The sequence below is a fragment of the Gymnoscopelus microlampas genome (assembly GCF_963454915.1).
Source record: "Gymnoscopelus microlampas genome assembly, chromosome: 16".
Taxonomy (NCBI): Eukaryota; Metazoa; Chordata; class Actinopteri; order Myctophiformes; family Myctophidae; genus Gymnoscopelus; species Gymnoscopelus microlampas.
This window is the reverse complement of record NC_139953.1, coordinates 990,234-1,010,114: the sequence shown is the minus strand read 5'-3', so window position 1 is coordinate 1,010,114 and position 19,881 is coordinate 990,234. Positions and strand designations below refer to the sequence as shown.

Genomic DNA, 19,881 nt, shown 5'->3' with positions numbered 1-19,881 from the left:
TCCTTCAGACTTGCAGATGGTCTCTGTTTGTGACTATTCTTAGACTGACTTGATACATGATCTATGTTTGGTCACCCCCAAACAGCTGAGAGAGAGACAGTGTAGGAGAGACAAACAGTATAGGACAGCTGAGATAGAGAGAGAGAGAGAGAGGGCCAGGGTATCACCCTGTAGGACGCCCGCAAGTATCTCAAACTCTTGTCTCACCTTCGTGGGTCTCTGAACTTTCGCTCGAAACCAACTATAGCTTACCGCTATCATCTGCACCATATTTTTCGGGAACACCATAGAAGGCCCAGAGAATGTAAATGAGTTTCCCCCGGTGTATAGAAATAAAGGCTAGGGTCAGGACCTTACAATATATTTTTTGTCTTTCAGCAGCAGTGTCAAAATGTGTAAGGCATAGGGCCTACTGCACAAACAAGAAGGGGGGCGCGCCATGTTGTAGAGGTGCTGCAGACTAGAGTTGATAACGATACCAGTATCGGAAAAGCTGCCGATACTGCCTCTAAAATGCTGGTATCCGTATCGGCGAGTATGCCAGTCTATGCTATTCCGATACCACGTAATTTATCACATTATTTTATTTACAGTCATATTTTGATTGCTTCAGTTCTCAAAACTTTTATTTTCAAGGACCCCCATAACTCTGAGATTGTCCAAATGGAACCAAATGGACCCTTACGGTTACGGGTCCATTTGGTTCCATTTGTGCACTCTCAGAGTTACAGACCTGAAAGGGTCCATATGGAACCCCATCCAAGGAAGCTTTTGAAAGGAAAGGACATAAATTCCATCCATTCTCTAGATATCTCATGGGTGGCAAAACTCGCATCGGAAGTTTGGTGAAATACATTGGAGTGGATGGAGCCGGCTGGAGCAGCTCACGAACAAACATTATTTCTGAATGATTGAGACCATTGTAAAATAATCGCGTCTGGAAAAGAAAAGAAAACATACACATTTTTTTCTGCTGTCTTGTCTTCCCATGTACACTCTACATACTTTTATTTAGGTATCCAAAGAGAGTAAGATTCTCACTGGGCAGCAGGGAGGGGGGGCGGGGGGGGGGGGGGGGGGGGGGGGCACGTGTGTGAGCTGTCAACAGGTGTTAACTGGTTGATTGGCAGACAGCTGTCAATCAGTGACTGTCAATCAGTCTATCAACAGCTGAGAGTTTATGGCTGCCCAGTGAGAATCTTACTCTCTCTGCTCTTTGGCTGCCCAGGGAGAATCTTACTCTCTCTGCTCTTTGGATACCTAAATAAAATTATGTAGAGTGTACAAGGAAAAATAAGACAGCAGAAACAAATGTGATATGTTTTCTTTTATTTTCTAGAAGCGATTATTTTACAATGGTCTCAATCATTCAGAAATAATGTTTGTTCATGAGCTGCTCCAGCCGGCTCAATCCACTGCAATGTATTTCACCAAACATCCGGTGCGAGTTTTGCCACCCATGAGATATCTAGAGAACGGACAAAATGTATGTCCTTTCCTTTCAAAAGCTTCCTTGACCCCATCAAGGAACCCATATGGTCCCTGGACCAAGGGCCCAACATCTGCCTTTGACATTGAGTCTATATAGGAAGTGACAGTTGATATGAATGGCCTGCAGTTTTGCTGTTTTACCCCTGCTGGTGTCAGAAAAAATAACTCTCAAATAACTCTCAATGCAAGTGGGTGGGTTTTTGCCAAACTTTAGACTTGATTTTGTTACCTTAATAAACATTGTCATAAATACTATATGCTTCCAGTCGCTAGTTTCTTCTTTCAATCACCATGATATGTGTTTTGGTAAATTATGGTCCCATTTATTTTAAAATGGATGATTAGGATGATTAGTAGTATGCTCTAGGAGGGGCGGGATATTTGATTGACAAGCTACCCAACCAATAGCGTTCATTTCCGGTTGCACAGGATATGACGCGATATAGAAAGATGGCGGATTTGAAATTGCTGAAAAATAGGCTTCATGTACGGTCTGTACAGTCTATGGGAATCGGTATCAAGAAGGAAGAAAGAAATGGTATCGGTACATCTCTACTGCAGACCACGGTGCAAAATACTGAAGGTAAAAGAAGAGGCCGCACAACTCGTAGCCACGATGCAGTCATACATTTATTCACCAACGTTTTGACCACTAAGGTGTTCTTCAGGGTTTGGCATGAAACAGAATGAACCTCACATTTATAGGGAAGGACACAGGTGAGTGTGTCCTCAACCAGAGCACCCTACATTAAGAGGGCTGAGTAATTATCATACATTGCCAATAAATAACATCATCAGGTACAAAGAATCCATATTACAGTATACAAAAGTATTAGATTACACTTCAATCAAATAAAACACAATCTAACAAAAGCACAATAAGAGCAGAGGCGTGAAATAATCCTGTATCTTTCTCTTTAGCAGCCGTGTCAAATGTGCAAAGAAGCAGATGGCACACGTAATATGTACATCAGAAAGAAGACTAAAGAAAAGTCACTCCATGTAGACTTGGAACTGGAAAACTGCAAGGTTCCCAGTTCGATCCCGGGCTGGGGCGCTCCCCTAGAGTTAGTGTCGAAGTGTCCGTGAGCAAGACGCTGAACCCCTAATTGCTCCCGATGAGCAGGTTGGTGCCTTGCATGGTTTCCTCCGCCATCGGTGTATGAATGTGTGTGTGAATGGGTTAATGGCACAATCAATGTAAAGCGCTTCGGATAGAAGCGCTATATAAATTTGCCATTTATTTACTTGAATTCATGGATTTGTTTTTCTTTTTGTCGCATTCCTAAGCCAATAATTTGATGACCAGTGGACCGGTAGGCAGCGGTTCCGGTGGGAGACATAAAGGAGACTCTTTGTGTCTCCTACCGGAACTGCTGCCGGTCATTATTGGCTTAGGAATGCGACAAATACAAAAAAATACCCATGAATTCAAGTCTCCATGGGGTGACTAATCGATAGAAAAAAAGGTAATTTTGTGACCACAATTTAAGTGACCACTAGTTTAAACTACCTCTAGTCCATAGCATTAGGAATTCTCCTCAATGCTATGCGACTGCAGGTATTTTCCCCATTGACCCAGTTCCCACCTACAGATCTGATCATTGGAAAAACCCATTGAACAGATAGGTGGCGTAATTGAGTGGGAGAAAAGTGTATCCGTCTGGTGGATATATTACATTTTCTGGGCAAAAAGTAGATTTTACACAAAAAGTGGGGGTCTGAGAGACTTCCCACTGCGGCCAATAGGCTTTCCATGCCTTCAGACTGTCTTTATTTTGGTGAGTAGCAAAAGTATAGTGTCTATATTTACTAAAGTGTAGACACTGTGCAAACGGGTCAATGGGTATAATGTACAGTTGCATAAAGGAGAACTCCTGCACCAGAGCTAGGTTTAAACCAGCGGTTTGTTGAACCACTTAAACTCTGCAGACTTAAAAGCTGCACTATGTAACTTCCCTCTTCTACCCCGGATCTGAACCTGGTTTCCTACGCAAGTGCTGAGATGTTGACGATTGAGCTAATAGAGGCTGCCTGCTTGCTCAAGGGATAAATTGAGGTCCAGTGAACAGCAGTCCTCTTCATAGCAGAGAAACTTGATGAGTCTGGAAGGAAGATCTAAATCCCTGAGGAGCTTTAACCTGCCAACACCAACCAGATGTCTGATCCTCAGTCTGCACAGCTGCATGAGAGGATGAGGAGGCACTGTAAACACACACACAAATCATTTGTATTGTGGCATCATAGGTTTACAGGTGTAAAACAGTGGGTGAAATCAGTTTTTGTGCTCCATTGTTTTAGTTGTTTCCAGAAAGAGAAAAATATAAAAGGGGAAAAGGGAAAAGAAAGAAAGAAAGAATAAAAAACAGAAAGTATCTACATATTTACACATACAGCATATCCATCACTACAGTTCATGAGGTTTAACGTAAGGTGCATGAGTATAGCATCTGGTATATACTGTTCATGATATAGACATTAAGGTGCAGAGTATCAGTGTGGGTCAAGTTCAACCACATAGTCCACAAAAGGTCACTTCCACTGGTATAATCCACAGCAAGCAAAAGTCCAAGACCAGCCTGATGAGAGATGAAGCGGTGGCCATGCCTTGTTCAACAGTCTGTCTCTCCTACAGGGTCTCTCTCTCAGCTGTCCCACTGTCTGTCTCTCTCAGCTGTCCTACTGTCTGTCTCTCCTACACCGTCTGTCTCTCTCAGCTGCCCTACTGTCTGTCTCTCCTACACTGTCTGTCTCTCTCAGCTGTCCTACTGTCTGTCTCTCCTACACTGTCTGTCTCTCTCAGCTGTCCTACTGTCTGTCTCTCCTACAGGGTCTCTGTCTCAGCCGTCCTACTGTCTGTCTCTCCTACAGGGTCTCTGTCTCAGCCGTCCTACTGTCTATCTCTCCTACACTGATCCTGTACCTGGCCTGTAGACCTGTTCGCAATTTGGTGTTAGGGGAATTTCTCACCTGAACTGAGTCAGTGGGTCCCTAGACATGAAAAATCACGGAGGTGCTTGTCCGCCAGAGTGGCACGAATGGCGCAATGGCCAAATCAAAAATGGCCGCCATCGACTATGATGAAAATCCAACTTTTTTGTTTCTGAATGTATATACAAATGTAATACCTCCATTTTGACTAATTGTTGTGTGTGGATATTGTTATGACCATTCTGGGTGATTTTGACCTTGGAAGGTCATGGTCAAGGTCATTTTGTTATTCTGAAGACCTTGGCCATAACTTGGCCATTGTTAGGAGTAAAAACAGGTGCAATGAGTCTTATCCAACTAATTCTGACATTTAGAATTCATTTCTGATATTGTTTTGACCATTAAGGATCATCTTGTCATTGAAATATCAATGTCAATGTCATGTTTCAATAATTAAATTACGATTTTGTACTTTACTGTGCCTTTTATGGTATTTCCTTTCATAATAAAAGAGAAGGAAACTGGGATCTACATGCGGCTACTGTCGAGGACTCCATGCCAATCTTTGCAGAATGTGACTGCATAAACTACCTGCGTCATGGCTCATGGTATCTTGAACAAATCAAGGTGCTAGAGTTCACACATCCTGAGCTCTACCGGCGCTTCTCTATAGGCCAGTGGGTTGTTCAGGATCGACCAGGCTGGTTCTGCGCTGTAGGAGGTGACATGAAGGTCGAGCAGACCATTCAGCGAGTGTCGAAGGGTCCAGGAGGTCACTATGTAGTAGGAGCCACACACAATGCGAATTCTGTGGCAGAGTTCGAGCTTTTGTTCCACGAGATTGGGTCAATCACCAATGTCCTCAACCTTCTCACCAACAACCACACCACGAAACACACAGAATGCCATCTCCAGCATGCATTGAGTACCACTCGGCGCCTAACATTCAACCGGAATGTGTCGAAGCTGCTGGACTTTGTGCTAGAGCGTCAGAATCCATACTCAATAATGGTCAGTGTGCCTGTGCCACTGCACAATCTGCTCACAAAGCAAGCTGTTGACCGAGGGGTCGCTCCCCGCTTGCTCAACTGTCTCACAAATGGGGAGCGTGTCTACAGCTCATACAGACAGGAGAGGTTAGTTGAGAAGACCAAGAAAATGAGCACAACCATACCAAAGCGGAAGCTACCGCAGTTCAACGAGCAACCGAAGAAGACACCAACAACCATTCTGAAGGAGCAGAAGTTAGTCTCATCCAAAGACATGGCCGAGGCACATAGGAGTATGGACATTGCTAAGGAGCGGGGCATGAACATCCGGCAGGTCCTTACTCATGATGTGCTCTCAGCATCTCCCCTGTTTGAAGGTGACCTTCCAGCTCATGTCAACAAGTCAAAACTTGTCAGTGAAATTGAGCCTGACCTTGACCTCACCCAATGGAGTCCAAAGTCTACTCTTGCCACTCATGTTGTGGTAGACTTCATGTCGAAAATACGGCAGATGCCACTAGCACGATTCCCTACTTTCGGTGCTGTCATCAACACCATCATCGGCTCAACATTATCCCTCTGCGAAGAGCCAGAGTTCATCCATCTCATTCTTGATTCCTACATTGAGATGTCTCTAAAGGAAGGGGAGCGCATGCGGCGCACAGACTCAAGAACAGGAATCGACATCATTGGCATGAACAGAGACACACCTATCCCTCAGAAACTTGACAAGTTCTGGGCATCTGAGGAGAACAAGCGTAATCTCCAGCTGCTAGTTCGGGATATGGTGTGCAGTCGAGCCTGTGGCAATACTACCATCATTGTCAGCTCTGTTGTCTCTGAAGATGAGGTGCTCCCAGCAAAGGCAGCTGGTGGTGAAGAGATCCCAGACCTCTTGAACTGGATTGAGGAGGCTGATACCAAATTGGTGGTGCATGTGGACTGGGCTGTTCGTGTGAAACAGAGCAAGAGAGTTATCATAGTCTCCAATGATACAGACACCTTCGCATTACTGCTGTACTACACCCCATACTTCCAAGCACTGGGGATGAAGGAGATCTGGCAGCAGCATGGCACTGGTGAGAAGCGGCGCATGCTTCCACTGCATCAAGCAGTCTCTCATCTTGGAGCACCACTTGCCAAGACAGTGATCATATCCTGACTGGGGAAGACTGCATGAGCAAGGTGGGGACCAAACATGCAGCTATGACTTCTGACCCAGTACAATATTTAACAAACTTTGGAGAGGCAGACACCTTGAGAGAACAAGACACAGCATTGGCAGAGAAGTACTTGGTACGTGTCTGGGCAGGGGCTAGGTCAAGTACAACTGCTGAGACGTTTGATGACGTCAGGGTAGAAAGCTATACCAGTGCCAGTGCTGGAATTGATGCTCTCCCTCCCACAAGTAGTGTGATCAGAGGTCACATAAAACGAGGTGCTTTTCTGGTGCATAGGGCTTGCCACCTGCTTGTGACGGCCAAGGAACCTGAGGCAAGACTAGAGGCAATGGAACATGGATGGGAGGAGCACTTTGGTACACTCCTGCCATCCAAATGTCTGAAGCCTTTACCACCGAGTCTGCTCACAGTATGCAAGTGTGCAGGCAAGTGTGACACTCGGCGATGTGGCTGCCGTGCTGCTGGAGTTCCGTGCATTATATTCTGCCATGAAAAACAGGAAAATCCTTCATGTAAAAACCCATCACACCTGTATGCACACATATATGCTGCACTGTAAGAGAAATTATACAAAAAAATAAATTTGATTTTGTCTTATGATTTTATTTGTATATCACTTTTAGTTTCATGTCTTATTTTCTAATTAAAGCACCCAATTCAAATAAAAGTCAAAGGGGGATATTTAGAATTGGAACATTTTTCATGTTCATGTCTTCTGTTAAAAAAAAAGAGAAAAAAAAGAAAAAAGTTTTAAAGATTTTTTTTTTTTTAAATCAAGTTATTGAATAATGATATTGATATTGATATTTCAATGACAAGATGATCCTTAATGGTCAAAACAATACCAGAAAGGAATTCTAAATGTCAGAATTAGTTGGATAAGACTTATTGCACCTGTCTTTACTCGTAACAATGGCCAGGTTATGGCCAAGGTCTTCAGAATAACAAAATGACCTTGACCATGACCTTTCAAGGTCAAAATCACCCAAAATGGTCATAACAATATCAGAAATGAATTCCACACACCACAATTAGTCAAAATGGAGGTATTACATGTGTTTAAACACTCAAAAACAAAGAAGTTGTATTTTCATCATAGTCGATGGCGGCCATTTTTGATTTGGCCATTGCGCCATTCGTGCCACTCTGGCGGACAAGCACCTCCGTGATTTTTCATGTCTAGGGACCCACTGACTCAGTTCAGGTGAGAAATTCCCCTAACACCAAATTGCGAACAGGTCTACAGGCCAGGTACTGGACTACACTGTCTGTTTCATTGGAGACGAGATAAGAATTGTACCTGCTTTGATCTTGATTTCGGCGCAGAGTGGAGAAGAGACCAGATGTTCCATCAGTCTGGAACACAGCCTGACGTGGCTGACGTAGTTTAACAGCAGAGTAATGAGAGGCCCCACGAGGCCCCAAGAACTGATGGACGGCTTGGACACAGCGTCACAGAACTAGACAGGATAGACAGGATAGAGAACACAGTGTTAGCCTAAAGGCGCGTTCCCACTGAAAGATCAAATATGTGTTTGAGTGGGGCGATTACTTTACTTTACTATTAAATCGATGCAGAGACGCAACTTGGCGTAACGTTTTGCAAACGAGGTGAACGGGGCAACACAAACGAAATTTCAACGGAGACGACGTTCTCTCCCCACCCACCAACGCGATTACAAAACGCTGGTGTTGCTGGTATTGCAACCAAAAGCATGCCACCCGTCCCGTATCTTCAGGACATGATCAAACCCTTCCAGCTCACTTATATCAGCTAACACAGGTAGGCAGTTTGAGCCTTCCCTAAAACAAAGGGTACAACGCTCTACACATCCTAGACTCTTCTCCCTCCTGGTTCCCAAACTGTGGAACAAACACACCTCTTCAGACTCCACCTCAACCTCTAGCACTCATCTGTCCTTGGAATCCCTTCTTGTCACATTTGTTCAATAGATCTTAGTTTACTATGCAGATGTATGTTGGTTACTTCTTCTCATGTGTCTTTACATACATTTGTTTTTCTTGACGACAAATGTTAAGAATAATATTTATATAGCATGCTGTTTGAACACATGATAGGTTCATTGTTTACCTGGTGTCCTAGTTTCTTTGAGGCACTACATTGTTGTCTTTTCACTCTACTTGCGTGACTATTTACCGTGTTGTTTGTTGTCAATGCTTGCTCTGCTTACTTGTAAGACTCTCTGGATAAGAACGTCTGCTAAAAGCCTTGTTTGGTGGATTATCAATTGCAACAACATCAAAACATTGTATTTTTGCCATAATTTGAAGAGTGAGCTAGAATAGAAAAATGACACCGGTCTCACCTGCAGACGTCTCTGTGGAGCAGCATGATTCGTGTTCCTCTGCTCTTCTTCACTCTGCGTTTGTGTGGGATGAGTCTCACTGTCGTGAACACAGGTGAAACAGGAGCGAGCGTTGCAGCCGTGGTCCATCAGCAGTTTGAGCATGGGGAGGTGGTCCATGCTAAGGAGCACCACAGAGGGAAAAGCAGAGGGCTGGGTGGAGATGGAGGCATTGACGTCAGCTCCGAACTTCAGGAGGAGGGACGCCATCTCCATAGAGCCTCTCCTGACGGCAACCAGCAGGGGGTTGAACAGGTCCAGATTGGGGTTGGCTCCAGCCTCCAGCAGGATCTCAGCGGCTTCCAAGTTGCTGTTGTAGACGGAGAAGTAGAGCGCCGTGCTACGCTTGTCCTCGTAGATGCATCGCTTTTTAGACAGCTGGCTGTTGGGGTCGAATCCCGCCTCCAGGAGAAGTTCTATGATGTCATCGCAGTTGAGGTCTGCGGCGATGTGCAGCGGGCTGATGCCGCTACTCGTGATTGTCCTCCGGCTAGTGACGGGGATCAGCAGGGACACGACGCTGAAGGAAAGAAAAGCAGACGTGAAAACCACAGGAAAACAGAAAGTGTGATTTCTCTCCTGTAGAATCAGAATCAGATTCAGAATAAACTTTATTGTCACATCACAGTTTTACAGGTGAAATTGTGTTTTTGTGAAAGCTTGATCATGTTATAGTTTTCATAAAAGGGAGGGTGGATAGAACCTGGAGAAAAGCACAGGGTAGAAACAGGTCAAAAAGACAAAAAAACAAAACATAATTAAATAGTAGCCGGTATATACTTGGGGTTAGACATGAGGTGCAGGTGCAACACTAGTACAGTGACAGATGGGGCACACAGGCTTTTATAGTAATATAAAGGCCTGTATAGTAGTTATCCATGTCGGAAAGTAGTCTGTGGTAGCGGCATACAGTATACAGATTGTGGCTCTGGTGGTGAGTGTCCTCTATGATACGATGAGCAATGACTACGGCACCGCTTCTCCTATGGGGAGTTATTCCTGGAAGGAGCTTGCATCACCGATCGCACCGATCACCCTCTGTAGGGCTTTCCATTCGTTGGCGGAGGATGCTTTCGATGGAGCTGTTGTAGAACGACCTGAGGATGCATGGGCCCGCTCAGAACGTCTTCAGATGGCGGATCCAGTATATTCGCTGCTGAGCCTTGTGCCTCACATTATTGGTGTGTTCCCCACTTGAGGTCCTTAACGACTGAAGAGCTTAAACTCACCAACCCTTTCCGCTGCGACACCATCCATGAATATAAGGGCTTGCTCTTTCCTTTTGATTCATTGATCGAATATTTTATTAGGCAGAAATGTAAAAACAGCACAAGTACAGTTAAAAACGCTTTGTCTAAAAGGTTCGTCCAAAAAAGTCCTTGCAGTCTTGTTTCCATTGAGGTCCTTGGTATTCAATTCGTAACAAACTGTATATAGTAGCACCAAACAGTTCAATATCATCACAAAATACTGAAAAAAAACATATGTACAGTCATATAGTGTGCCCCCCCACCCCCATAGTTTTTTCTGACTCTGTACATACAGTATAGTGTTTTTTTTTTTGAGAGATGAGAGTTAAAGGCAGGGGGGGGGGGGTCGTCTGTTTGAGGTAGAAGTGGTACTACCTCCCCTTTTCGTCTCCTGAAAGGTGAATTTTCAGGGCTGTTTTAAATGAGCCCAGCGATCAGCATTTTTTGAGGCATGGGGTCAGACTATTCCACACCTGGGTGGCGGTTTTCAATTTATGTTTGTTTTATGGGTGGGTGGTACCAGATCGTTGTTTACGCTCCCTCTAGTATTGTGGCTGTGGGTGTCGCTAACTTTTTGGAGGTATTGGCCTCCTGGAGTCCACGATCAGCGCTTTGGTCTTGGTAACGTTGAGGGCGAGGTTGTTTTGCTGTCACCAGAGTGCCAAATATCAGATATACATGTGTGGGTACATCCACACATGAGCACACGCTAGCGTGCAATTGTACGCCCGGAAGTCGAAAGTCCCGTCCACTCCCATGTTATAGGAAAAACCGGACCGGAACTTCCGGTTTTTAACTTAACATGAGAGTGGACGGGGCTAGCGTCACGTAGCGTAGCGTTGCACGTTAGCGTACGCTCATGTGTGGATGTACCAAGGGGCAAGGCTTGGATATTTACGATGAGGCCAACACGGAAGCTTATGAATGGCCAGAGTGGCGCTGTTTTACCCTGCGCCGACCTGAAGTGTCAGAAAGAATTTATTTTAGTGCAAAGTGAATGGGTTTTTGACAAACTTTAGACTAGATTTTCTTACCGTAATAAAAATTGTCATAAATTCTATATGCTTCCAGTCGCTAGTTTAAAGTCTCCTTTCAATCATCATGATATGCGTTTTGCTAAATTATGGTCCCATTTATTCTAAAATTGACGATAAAGTAGGCTATGCTCCAGGAGGGGCGGGATGATTTGATTGACAACCTACACAGCCAATAGCATTCATTCCCCGCCCCCGCTCTTGATTGACAAGCTACCCAACCAATAGCATTTTTGGGGGTGTTTTCCGGTTCGCTGGTCACGTGTCTGGTCTCAACCAATAGCGTTTGAGTTCCGGCGTGGCCAACTGTATATATTAACGATGGAGGAATGCATGTTCCTGAACTATCGGCTTCATTTTCGTTCTGTAGAAAGCAGGGGAGTGGCTTTGTCCATTCTTTTTTACAGTCTATGGGATGTACCCTTTGTGGTGTCTGTTACAAATAAAAGTCTGGTAATCAAAATCTACTGGAGTAAAAGTACAAAAGTATTCGCATTAAAATATAATTAAGTACTGAATGTAAAAGTTCTCATTTTACAGAATGTCCCATTTCACAAGTTTACAAATGTATAAAAATGCTTTGAAAATAGCTGATCTACAAGCTCAGAACGCGTCGCTTTGCGACGTGTTGTGAGCTTGTAGATCGGCTATTTTCAAATAGCCTAAGTATGCATAGGGCTGAAGTGGTTATGCATGTTTTGTAATAATAATCCAAATCTACAAAGTAACTAGTAACTCAAATTTTCAAATAATTGTAGTGGAGTAAAAGTACAATATTTTCCTCTGAGATGTAGTGGAGTATAGGTAAAAGTACTGAAAATTGGAAATACTCTAGTAAAGTAAAAATAAGTTAAGTACATTACTTGAGTAAATGTACTTAGTTACTTTACACCACTGGATCCACTGGATCCTTGTGCTATTTATTGTTTTTAAGACACAGTAGCTAAATGTGAAAATGACAAAAAAGCGGATATCTTAGTTATAAGATTTAAAGGTATATTTCACATCTACTCAGGCTTTTGTGAGCCCCCCAGACAGTTTTTAAGTTGCTTGATTCAGTATTTTGATATTGGATATTCATTTTACCAAACAGGCCCCTTCCTATAGACCAATTATTTGTTTACTAACATTGAGCCTGGACGCACAGGTGATTGTTTCACGCAATCAATTCCCAACCTGTTTCGGGGTGCACTGGTTTCAGCACACCCCAACCCCCTCTTGTGTGTGTTGGCTAGTGAGACGCGTCCTAACGAGACCTGATATAATGGGTTTCGTTGCGCGCATACTGGCTGCACGCAGCCAGTATGACGTCGTCTGTTAAGGGGTCTATTGAAACCCAAACTACATTTTTAACATGATAGATTCATCAAAAACACCCGTCCTTGGTTCTGGTGCCTCATCCTGCCCTCCTAATTAGTGAGGAGACTGTGTTTTTTTTATTACTTTTTCATTTATTTTATTTTATTGTTGTATTTTATTTATATATTTTTTCATTTTCCAGAAAAAAATATTAAATGGAAAAAGTTTTCTCCTCACGTATAAGGACAATATCAGTCACCAGAACCAAGGACGGGTGTTTCGGATGAATCTAACATGGTTAATATGGAGTTTGAAGTTACAATGGGTTTGTATAGGAAGGGGGCGTGTCAGGTAAAATTAATATCAAATATCTAAATACTGAATCAAGCAACTTAAAAACTGTCCGGGGTGCTCCCAAAAGCCTGAGTAGACGATAAAAGTACCCCATTTTTTTAAAGTCAAACATCTCTTTCAGCAAAGTTTAGTTTTTCTGGCTGGTATTTATTCAGTTCTGGGAAGTCATGATCTAATTAGCTCAAGTTGGCTGGTCCAGACTCCAGAGACATCTCAATGGTTCTGGGTCAACTTAACACAGAAATGCTTGATGCTATATACAGTATCAGTGTTTCCCACACTTTTTAGTTCAAGACCTAAAAGAGATATTTGGTGTATGCCCGGGACCCAAGCTAACAAAAATGCATTATTAATTAACCATTTACGGCCTATTTAACAGTTTTTTGTTATTGAATATTGATTGATTGAATATGTTATTAGACAAAAATGCAAAACAGCACGAGTACAGTCAAACACTAGCTCTATTTTAGTCCAGACTGGCTAAATCCACTATTTGAGGATTTAGGATGGCGCAAGGGGCGTTCCCATGCCAAAGTTGCTATTTTGGGACACCTGCCTTATCGCCAAAACACCTGCACTACCCGTTACATTATGCATAGGTGTGGTTTGGGCGTTACAATGATAAAACCAATCACCGTGCCAGATGCCATTGCCTTTAAGAGAAGACTGCGCAACCCATTATCCCCAATGCAATCTTCGTGCGTTCTCTCCATCGCTGCCAGTGTTGCCAGGTCTGCTTATTATTTTTCTGTAAAGTTGCTTGTAAATAATAATAGTTGCGGGTTGTGGTTGTGAGCTTGTAGATCGGCTATTTTCTAATAGCCAACATATATAAATATGCACATCGTTTAATAGCCGACATATATCGGTTTGAAGTGCTCGTGTGGCCTATAGTCGCTTCTTTTAGGCTTGTTTTCATAGTGTTCTGACCGTGTGTGAGCTTTCTGCACAGCCACATGGATGGGCAGAAGACCAGACTTGGTGGATCTATTGACGTCTGCTTTGAGAGACAGGAGCAGCTCCACGGTGGACACATGACCATTCTTACATGCTTCATAGAGCGGCGTTGCACCGTCAGATGCAGCACCGTTAATATCAGCACCTGAACACACAATAGAACACAGTGAACCGTGAAAACAGGGACAAGGGCTGACAGATACAGAGATCTCCATATATGAGCATAAAAGGGACAAGGACTGATCTCCATATATGGGCATATTTGTATGCATATTGTGGAGAGTTTGGGACTCTCCCGCCGTAATCTTAAGACTCACCTCTTCAGACTCCCCCTCACCCCCTAGCACTCACCTCTTCAGACTCCACGTCACCCCCTCGCACTCACCTCTTCAGACTCTACCTCACCCCCTAGCATCACCTCTTCAGACTCTACCTCACCCCCTAGCACTCACCTCTTCAGACTCCACCTCACCCCCTAGTACTCACCTCTTCAGACTCCACCTCACCCCCTTGCACTCACCTCTTCAGACTCCCCCTCACCCCCTAGCACTCACCTCTTCAGACTCCACGTCACCCCCTCGCACTCACCTCTTCAGACTCCACCTCACCCCCTAGCACTCACCTCTTCAGACTCCACCTCACCCCCTAGCATCACCTCTTCAGACTCCCCCTCACCCCCTAGCACTCACCTCTTCAGACTCCACCTCAGAATTTGGTCAGAATTTATTATTTTCCCATAGAAATTTCCAAAGATATTTATATTCATTATTTTAAGCCTGGAACCAAGCCATCCAGGCTCCTGGTGAATCATGACCATAAAACATTTGATTCTGTGTCAAAACATATTTGAATATTTCATTATTTTATGTACTTTATTTAATAAATACCCTTTTTTTTGCGGTTTAAAAAAAAATGTGCACAACAAACCGTTTTCCACGAGGAAACGGACGACTCTGGCGTATCCGTGCTGCGCGGCGGTGAACAGCGGTTGGATCCCGTAGACATTGGCGGCGTGCAGGTGGGCTCCGGCCTCCAGCAGCTTGCTGCAGATGTCCAGGGAATCGAGCCGCGCCGCCTCGTGGAGCGGAGTGTTGCCCTGGACGCAGCCCTTGTTCACCGACGCTCCCGCCCTGATCAGCAGCTCCACAACACGGATGTTAGGACTCTCACACGCTGAAACACGGCAGCATGCACAGGGTTAAAGGGATAGTTCACCCCCAAAATGACTTTTTTTTCTATGGATGACTGTCAGCGGTTCCGGTAGGAGACACAAAGAGTCTCCTTTGTGTCTCCTCCGGAACCGTTGTCAGTGAGACTGAGTGAGAATTTTAGATTTAGTTAATCTGTTAAATCTGTTAAATTACCATTGAATCAATCAGTCAGTCAGTCTAATTATATCATTATTATATGTGTCAGTAACAGGTGCGTGTCAGTCCTATAGTGTTATCATTGTCTCCGCCAGGCCGAAAGGCATGGCGAGAGTATGTATTGCACCCTGTCCGTCCGTCCGTGCGTGCGTGCGTGCGTGCGTGCGTGCGTGCGTGCGTGCGTGCGTGCGTGCGTGCGTGCGTGCGTCCGTGCGTGCGTGCGTCCGTCCATGTGTGTCCGTCCATGTGTGTGCCCGTCTGTGAACAGCTAATCTCCCGCACCGTTGGCTTGATCGCAGTGAAACTGTGCACACACACTCCCTGGATGCCAATTCAGAACCTCTCCCCCAAAATGTTCACATGGGCCTGTTATAGCGCCACCAGGAGGCCGCTTTTGCAATGCAAAATGCAAAACACATTTTTTGACAGTACTCCTACAGATTTTGTCCAAACATCACGCAAATCGGTACACAGTATTTACTCTATAGTCATTAAACGAAACAGGTCTTTCAGATTTTTCATATTCCATCCTGATTGGCTAAAATGTCTTCCAAAGTCCAAAGAATGCTCCATTTTGAACAAAATGCCTCAAATCGTGAACACAGCATGCAATTTCCGTGAAATTGTGTACGCACATTCCCACTATGCAGAGGGAGAAATGCCACTTGAACATTTTCAAATCAGCCTCATGGTAGCGCTATAACAGGCAGATTCATGTTTTTACCTATAACTGCACCAATCTGTGTAAAACTCTGTATGCGCACTCCCTAGAGGTCAAGGAAAAACCTTTGCACTGCATTTTTCACATTTGCCTTTTATAGCGCCACCAGGAGGCCGACTTATGTAAAACACATTTCTTTATATTACTCCTTCCGATTTTATCCAAAATTCACGCAAATTGGTACACATAATCTCTATAGTCATGTGATCAAGGTGAATCTGTTTGATTTTTATATTCCATCCTGATTGGCTAAGAATCACATCTAAAGTTTGCAGTAGTGGCTTGTTTTGAACAAAATGCCGCAAATCATGCCCCCCCCCCCGCAAAGCAGCCCCCGATTGCGGTCAAACCTTGCACGCATTTTCACACTAAGTTGCGGAACAAATGCCACCCTTGTAAGATTGGCTTGTTATAGCGCCACCAGGAGGCCACAATAACCTACCTGACCTGGCGGAGACCTGTGCTCCGAGGAGCACTTTTTCTAGTTATAAATGTGTTTCTCCTTTGCTTGATGTTCCGTGTACAGCACATTGAATTGCCTTGTTGTTGAAATGTTTCTATTCAAATGAAATGGCCTTGCCTTGCCTTGCCTACCTGTGAACAGGGGTGTCTCTCGGTCTGTGTTGGTGATGTTGGGGTCGGCTCCACACTCCAGCAGTAACTCCACACACGCCACTCGCTCATAGGCAGCGGCCAAAGCCAGAGGCGTCTGGCCCTGTCTGGCGTGTTTGTTGACCAGGCTGGGGTAAGCTAGCAGCCAGTGGTGGAAAAAGTACACACATTTTTACATAAGTAAAAGTATCAATAATGCAATATGGAAAAACTACAAGTAAAGGTCTGGAATTCAAAATGTACTTGAGTAAAAGTACAAAAGTATAAAAAATGTACTTAAAGTACCAAAATTAAAAGTACTCATTATGCAGAATGTTTTCAAATGTATGAACATCTATAGAAAATAGCAGATCTACAAGCTCACAATGCGTCGTGGCTATTTTCAAATGGCAGAAATGTATATAGGGCTGAAGTGGCTAATGTATGTTGTAATAATAATAATAAATACAAATGTATTTCATGATCAATAAAGACATCAATCAATGAAAAAGCATCAGTGTTTCTACCTGTAGTGAGTATGGTCAGACAGTGTTTCTACCTGTAGTGAGTATGGTCAGACAGTGTTTCTACCAGTAGTGAGTATGGTCAGACAGTGTTTCTACCTGTAGTGAGTATGGTCAGACAGTGTTTCTACCTGTAGTGAGTATGGTCAGACAGTGTTTCTACCTGTAGTGAGTATGGTCAGACAGTGTTTCTACCAGTAGTGAGTATGGTCAGACAGTGTTTCTACCAGTAGTGAGTATGGTCAGACAGTGTTTCTACCTGTAGTGAGTATGGTCAGACAGTGTTTCTACCTGTAGTGAGTATGGTCAGACAGTGTTTCTACCTGTAGTGAGTATGGTCAGACAGTGTTTCTACCTGTAGTGAGTATGGTCAGACAGTGCAGTGCTCCACAGCAGGCAGCCTCATGCAGAGAGATCCAGCCCTCATCGTTGGGTTCAGTCAGAGTGCTGCAGCTCCTCTTCACTAGGCACGTCAATGCCTCGGTGTCGCCACTTCTGATCACGCTCTGCAGGTAGCTGAGCTCTCTGACGCACGCACGCGCGCGCGCACGCACGCACGGACCCACACACACACACACACACACACACACACACACACACACACTATGATAAGTTACTGTGCCCGTCCAAGACAAGTATCTACGTATTAGTGTATAGCAGTGGTGGAAAAAGTACTCAAATGTTTTACTTAAGTAAAAGTATCAATACTGCAATGCAGAAATACTCAAATCAAAATGTACTTGATTAAAAGCACTGCCATCAAAATATACTTAAAGTACCAAAAGTAATGCAGAATGTCCTGTTTCACAAAAGTTATCATGTCTAAAATGTATGAAAATGTTTTGAAAATAGCAGATCTACAAGCCGCATCGCGACATGTTGTGAGCTTTGAAAGTTTAAATGATCATTTCCAACTAAATAGATTTGACCTCTCAGATCTGACTTCCCTCCCCGTCTGAAAATTTATGTTATGGCATTTACTATGCTGAAAGTTTCAGCATTCTTACAAAAAGTGCATGATTTTTAGTGCCAAAGCGCTATACTACTAGGAATGCGACAAAAAAAAAATTGGGTGTGGAATTGATAGAAAAGAAGTCATGTTTTGGGTGAACTACTCCTTTAAAACTTAACAATGTAGTGTGATGCGTCGTTTGACACTTGTCACTCAAGGCATACATTGGTCGATTGATTGATTGATCGATTGATCGATTGATCGATGTAAGATTGATCGATCGATCAACTGGGTACCTATACTTTTTGAGTTTCTTGAAGAGATGATGCGGGGAGGTCGAGATGGGGGCGTGGTGGCCATCAGAGCGCAGAGGGGCAGGGTTTGCTGGTGGCTGCGCGAGCGTTCGATTGGTTGACGACGGGACGCCGCAGCCGCCGTGTCTGCTGGGTCCAGGGCTCGGATCCCTCTCCGTGCTGCTGTGGAGCGTTTGATTGGCTGACGGTCCAGGGCCAGGGGGCGTAGCGTGGCGCTTGTCGTTGAGGCTTCGCTCTATGGCCAGCTGCAGTAGCTCGCCATCAGACAGATGGCTGTACGCGCTGTAGTCGTCTGGGTCCATGACGCCGACACTGGACGAAGAAAAACACACGCTATAACGCTAATAGGCTCTAGGCACAGTGGCCATATCGGCAAGAAATTGGGCCTCTTCCTTACTTCCTTCACAGGTGTTCCCAACGATGCTAATGAAGGCTCTGTTCCATTCTGGTCAAACAGAGTCAGGGTGCTGATATTGTGCATGTTGGCTCACTGGAAACACTCCGATACACCAGCGGGTCTCAAAGTGTGGTCCACTCACCCTCATGTAACTCTGAGAGTTATAAACTAAAAAGGTTTGAGAACCACTGTGCTACACTAAATGGAACAGAGCCCATTAGAATCATTGGTAACACCTGTGAAGGAAGTAAGGAAGCAAGATTGTGGGAAGTGAGATTTTATAATTTTCTGGACGTCAGGCAGAATTATTCTCTCCATATTCTAACTTTTTGTGTTTTTTTGTAAATGAACGCCCTGCTTGACCATACCACAGCATCACGCAAAAGTAGCAGATCCACAAGCTCGAAACATCAAGCTTAGAGATCTGCTACTTTTGCAATTTTTGATTTTGAATCCTGAAAAGTCACAGTTTTGGACATTCAATTCAACAAGTTGTCTCAAGAGGTTTCCACCCGACAGAGACAAATTCCAGGTAGTTTGCAAACCTATGGATGAATATTTGGCGAACGTAGCCAATCTGGAAACTCACAAGATCTGCTATTTTTTAGATTTGGTATTGAGGGAAAAAATAATGATAATTAGGGGGTCAAGTATATTTTATTCCAAATTGTTCAAGAACAACAATCAATTTACTTTGGGTATGCTGTGTGTAGGCATTTTTTGCAAATTATACAGGATTGTTAACAGGTTAACATTCATTAGAGGGACAATATCAGTCACCAGAAGCAGGGACCTGTGATTTCCATAGGTCTAACATAGTAACCTGGGGTCTGAGTTGAATAGGTGTATATGGGAGTGTCTGATTAACTGAATATAAAATATCTAAATATTGAATAAAGCAACAACAACAAAAATGTCGGGGGTCAGATAAAGTGGGACAGACAGCAGATAGATAAACACATTCAGTAACTGGGAGGAAGCTACCTCCATCTCTATTTATAACAGGTCAGCTTGGCTCAGTCAGTGTTTATGTGGATACATGCTTAGTAAGATGACACCTGGCTGAATGCACGCCAACTGGGTCGCACGGCACAACATATGCCGGGCCTGAGCTGAACCCAGACCAACGTCATTTACATTATTATCAGTGGTGGAAGAACTAC

General features: G+C 44.0%; 1 protein-coding gene across 3 annotated transcripts in view; it reads right to left on the bottom strand.

Moving 5' to 3' along the window:
• Positions 1 to 3,065: 3,065 nt before the first annotated feature.
• LOC311063869 (ankyrin repeat and SOCS box protein 2-like) overlaps positions 3,066 to 19,881 on the bottom strand; it is a 29,681-nt gene continuing 12,865 nt past the window's right edge. Inside the window, exons 1-9 of one of the 3 annotated variants that reach the window (XM_084083483.1) lie at positions 18,719 to 18,802; positions 18,304 to 18,633; positions 17,411 to 17,580; positions 16,535 to 16,690; positions 14,780 to 15,025; positions 13,826 to 13,997; positions 8,920 to 9,478; positions 7,893 to 8,052; positions 3,066 to 3,696 (exon numbers count right to left, since the gene is read on the bottom strand). In XM_084083483.1, the coding sequence (XP_083939609.1) occupies positions 3,512 to 3,696; positions 7,893 to 8,052; positions 8,920 to 9,478; positions 13,826 to 13,997; positions 14,780 to 15,025; positions 16,535 to 16,690; positions 17,411 to 17,580; positions 18,304 to 18,623 (1,968 nt within the window). In that variant the 5' untranslated portion in view covers positions 18,624 to 18,633; positions 18,719 to 18,802 and the 3' untranslated portion in view covers positions 3,066 to 3,511. Of the gene's footprint in view, positions 3,697 to 7,892; positions 8,053 to 8,919; positions 9,479 to 13,825; positions 13,998 to 14,779; positions 15,026 to 16,534; positions 16,691 to 17,410; positions 17,581 to 18,303; positions 18,634 to 18,718; positions 18,803 to 19,881 lie in introns of those variants that run through there. The other 2 variants (XM_084083485.1, XM_084083484.1) reach the window with 2 other exon arrangements.